At 54.4% G+C, this 4,904-nt stretch overlaps 1 protein-coding gene across 1 annotated transcript in view; it reads left to right on the top strand.

The window, feature by feature from the left end:
- Positions 1–4,904, top strand: part of KLF11 (Kruppel like factor 11) — a 6,914-nt gene that overhangs the window by 1,623 nt on the left and 387 nt on the right. Inside the window, exons 2-4 of the mRNA XM_026037061.1 lie at positions 4–201; positions 1,506–2,763; positions 4,748–4,901. Of these exons, the coding sequence (XP_025892846.1) occupies positions 4–201; positions 1,506–2,763; positions 4,748–4,901 (1,610 nt within the window). The remainder of the gene's footprint in view (positions 1–3; positions 202–1,505; positions 2,764–4,747; positions 4,902–4,904) is intronic.

The raw sequence follows: 4,904 nt of genomic DNA, 5'->3' as shown, positions 1-4,904 counted from the left end.
GAGGCGCTCGACGTGGAGGCCGCGGAGGCGCTCGCCATGGAGGCCGTGGAGGCGCTGGTCTGCATGAGCGCCTGGGGCCGCCGAGCGCGCCGGGGCCACCCGCCGAAGACGAGGCCGCTGACGCCCTTCTCGGACGCGGGCGACTTCGCGGCGCACGCCGAGGCCGCCCCTGAAGTGCCGAGGGATTATTTATCTACGCTGGTAAGGAGGACGCGGGTGCAGATAAATGTATTTGTGACGTTCTCATGTTGCCTCCCTGCAGTGCTGTGGCCTAGCTGGAAGAGATCCGTGTGTAGAGTAGGCGTCCCATAGCCAGCAGGGTGTGTGTAGACACATAGGATATTAAGGCACACATGATGCTAAGATGCCCATTGTTGAGTTGAGGGTTTTCTGCCCTCTCCTGAATAGCAAAGGGATCAAATAGCTTCGATCCCGTGTTAGGTGGGAAAGCCACTGGGATATTCACTTGGACACGGAGGCTAAGAAACTATTAGGTAGTTACTATAATGTTTTTTKGAGCCTTTCAAGTAAAAAGAGGGTGGCAGAATGAGACTCAGTGGCTTGGCATTGATTTACCTATATAGGACTATAAGAAAARGACTCTGATGTTTGGTTTCCTTTCAACGTTGTAAGAGAAGTCATAAAGACTTAATTAATTTTATTATTTCATAACGGTAACTTGGGCTATGTGTTTCTACATGCAGCCTGTTGTTTCTTCAAAGGCTATGGTCACTGACTAATGTCAGTTGAATCACATTTTTTCTTGCAATTTATGTTGCAGCGAAAGACCATACTAAGAAAGAGCTTTATGCTCTTAGATGCTTAAGATCCTTATTCCAACCAGTAGGATTTTATGTACAGGTATATGAGGCAAAGGGAGGGTAGAGGAAATAGTTGAGGTGGGATGACAGCTGGTCAGGGGCTTTTGTCACACTCCTGCCTCATGGTATTGGAATTGTCTCCCAAACAGCATAGGAAACAGGCCGGAATTTTCAGTGCCCAAGAAGGAAGGAGATGGGGTAGCTGCAGGAGAGCACGAGGAGAAATGGATGGATGGGGGAGAGTGTTTCCAGTCGTGTTTCACTCGGCAGGAGCCATCAGCTGACTGGGCAATCATTAAAAGACACAGGTTTCAATGGCAGTTTGAAAGCTAAGTTGCTGTGTATTGCCGATCTATTTGCTGGGAACAGCAAAGAGCTCATAGCACCTTAATAAACTGTGCTCATTACTAGGGAGAAGGAATTAAAGGGTTTGTTTTTGTTGCTGTACAATGAGACACACGATGCTTTATGCAGGTTTACACCTGCATCGCTGTCTTCCTTTCACTGGTGGAGTTTGGGACTTGTTCAGAGTGGCCATCAGATGGGAAGTGTGYGCATTTGTCACGGTGTCTGCACTGTGTTGGCTTTCAGAGCCACGGGGGATGRTTTTATTGCCTCGGGAAGGCCGTGGAAGCAGGATCCGCAGCGCCGCCCGGCTCTGAGACGGAGCTTGCTTTCTTGCAGTGCATGACCCCTCCGCACAGCCCCGACTGCCTCGAGGTGCCGCCTGCCGGGCCGCTCTCCCTCCAAGCCAGGGCCGTGGCGGCGAGCGCGGCTGCCCCCCGTGCGTCACCGCCGCCGGGCAGGGACACGGAGCCGGGGATACCCGGACACGCCGCCCCGCCGCCCCGCCGGGCCATGGCCACCAGCGTGATACGGCACACGGGGGACACCACTGCTGCCCGGCCCCGCGGCCCCGCAGCGCTCGAGGGGCCCGGCGCGGCTCCGCGCTGCAGCGGTGACACGGGTGGCAGCGCCACAGGTGACATGGACTGCAGCGGTGACACGTTCTGCAGCGCTGCAGGTGACACTGGCTGCAACAGTGACACGTTCTGCAGCTCTGCAGGTGACCCGCACTGCAGCGGTGACACGTTCTGCAGCGCCACAGGTGACACAGGCTGCAGCGGTGACACATTCTGCAGCTCTGCAGGTGACACCGGCTGCAGCAGTGACACGTTCTGCAGCTCTGCAGGTGACACGCACTGCAGCAGTGACACGTTCTGCAGCGCCGCAGGTGACACGCACTGCAGCGGTGACACGTTCTGCAGCGCCGCAGGTGACACGCACTGTAGCAGTGACACGTTCTGCAGCACCGCAGGTGACACGGGACATCCCAGGCTGCCCCAGGACTCGTGTGCTCCTCATGGCGTGGCTGCCACGGGCGCGCCAGGCCCTCACGTGCACGACCTCGATGCTGTTGTGACCGCTAAAGGACAACTGCCCGTCCGGCCCGTCTCACCGCGGGCCCGTTTGCCAAAGAGCTGCGAGAGCGACGTGCAGCCAAGAGCTACCTCGGGGACACCCGTCCCTGTTTCCAGCCCCCCCGTTCTCTGCCAGATGATCCCRCTGAGTGGACAGAGCAATATGATTAACGCCTATGTCAAACCGACAGCTCCAACTCCGGTCAAGCCCATCTTGCCACAGGCAGCCCCCCTTGCCCAGCCTGTGCTCATGGGACCCTCTGTGCCGCAGGGGGCTGTTATGCTGGTCCTGCCACAGACTGCTGTCGCGCAGACGCCGCAGTGCCCGCCAACGGTGATGGCTGTCGGGAGCACCAAGTTACTGCCCCTTGCTCCTGCCCCCGTGTTCATAGCCTCCGGGCAGGGCTGCGCCCCACAGATGGACTTCTCRAGGCGGAGGAATTACGTGTGCAGCTTCCCCGGGTGCAAGAAAACCTACTTCAAAAGCTCCCACCTCAAGGCCCACCTGCGCACTCACACTGGTGGGTAGGACACGAAAGTCTCTCGTTGCTTTTGCCCGTGTTGGGGTGCCCAGAGGCGCCGTGTCCCTGGGGCGGGAGGCGATGGGGAAGTGTTTTGGGGAAGGAAGGGGGATGTTCGTTCCCCCTGGGCATGCGAAACAAGGCAGACTTTGTGCCGAGACCTGGGATGACCCCCTGGCATCAGCTGCATTTCACAGGCGCAGCCGCGTGCGTGGGTCGTGTGTGATACGGGTGACGTTGTGACCACATCAGAGAGAGTCCCACGAGGTTTCTGTTTGGTTTGGGGCACGGGAGGAGTCTGGGGTGCGAGTCGGACGGAGCTGGTCTTGATTCCCGGGCACAATGAGCTTAATCTGCTTAAAATGGTTGTTACGTGAGGAAAAGGGTTGTTTTACTGCATGCTGCTTTCCAGGATTTTGCCTAGGCTAAATGTGTGTGAGGAAGGCTTGGGGCTTCTGCGTTAGAAGGTAGAGCTGCTGTGGGAACGTGGTGATGCGTTCAGTTTCTTACAGAAAGGATGTTCTAATGGTAAATAACAGGAGCTGATTTGCTCGATAAAATGTGGTATAAACRTGTTTGACTTGCGCTGTTCCGGGGTTAGAGATCCTGTCATATTAAAACTCAGTTTTGATCTGCATTGAGGGGTGGGTRTTGTGGAAGCCTGGGACAGAATAGCTCATCCAAAGGTTTGGCTGAACTTTGCTTTTTCCTTGGCTTCTTTCCCTCTACCTCCAGAGAGGTGGGATTTATCAGATACCAGTTTCTGTGTCAGGATTGGCATTAATTTGCAAGCTTATCTTTAAAACTGCTCTGAACAAATAGCTTAAACCCCTAACGAAGCTGTTTGTTCTTGTAAGTCAGAGCTCAGAGGTAGAGATGTGCTGCGTGTCCTTGCTTCTGGTTAGAGAAGGCCAGTGCTGCAAATTCCTGCATTTCCCAGCACTGTGGGATGAGGACAGAGCAGAACGAGGTGCCTGATTTGGAATGTGTCCCCTGTTCATCATCAGGAGGGTTTGTGTCCCCCTGTAACCTCATTGCACCTGTAGGGAGGTGAAGCACGCTGACAGGATCAGTGGACAGAACAGTGCTCCGTTTTGTGCTCCTTTGCTTATTGGTTAGCATTATATAATAATATATTATTGTGTGGGGGTCAGACTTAATCCTCAGCATGTGGTATGAGATAAACGTTCCCTGTGGTGCCTCCCTTCTGGTGGAAACGCAGGTTCTGCCTCAAAGTGTTTCCGATAAACTCGAACCATGAGTGATGAGTATTTCTATAGACCCTGCATGTGCAGAGGGGCTGGATGATCTCTAAAGGTCCCTTCGTCCCAACCTTAAAGGTTTCCATGTTTCTATACAGCAGTTTGTTGAGGACCTGCAGGCGGTTGGTCGTGTTGGTCAGAAGAGGTCTGGGGTTAAACATTCCCCCGGGATGCTCCAAGGTTAACACCAAAAGTCACCAAAAGTGGCTCCTCTCTATTCCCGGGCAGCCAGATCCCCCGAGGGTCTGTGAGGCTGCTGCGTGTGTGAGGATGACTGGGGAGGCCCTTCCTCAGCAGGCACCAGAAACGGGCGACCTCAGGGGTTCCCTGAGGCTGTCCCAGACTTCCTTCGCCTACAGTGTTCGGTAATGATGGTCTTGGAGCTGCCGTCCCATAGGAGGGATGGGGACAAAGGATTGCTCTGGTTTCTTTGGAAGATAAYGTAGCTTTGTGAACAGTCTTTTCCACTCGGCTGCCTTTTGGGTCTTTGGGGGAAAAAGGGCTGGATTAAAGAAGGGTTGAAGAGATRAGAGAGTAAGTAAATTGCTCTATAATTCTTCTCCAAAACTGGAATACAGGTTGTGATTAGGTTAATGTTGACTGCACACCTGAATTCTTTTGGGAAACTCCGCAGTTGTGGTAAGGTGGCGTATAAATAAGTTCTTTGATAGAACCGTAACATAGCAAATAAAGTGATTCTTCATTTTTTTGGTGTCCTCCAGGAGAAAAGCCCTTCAGCTGCACCTGGGAGGGCTGCGACAAGAAGTTCGCCCGCTCCGACGAGCTCTCGCGCCACCGCAGGACGCACACGGGCGAGAAGAAGTTCGCGTGCGGCGTGTGCGAGCGGCGCTTCATGCGCAGCGACCACCTGAGCAAGCA

Source organism: Nothoprocta perdicaria, unplaced genomic scaffold, assembly GCF_003342845.1.
Source record: "Nothoprocta perdicaria isolate Ctin4 unplaced genomic scaffold, notPer1 scaffold_19, whole genome shotgun sequence".
NCBI lineage: Eukaryota > Metazoa > Chordata > Aves > Tinamiformes > Tinamidae > Nothoprocta > Nothoprocta perdicaria.
This window is presented reverse-complemented; position numbering and strand designations above follow the sequence as displayed.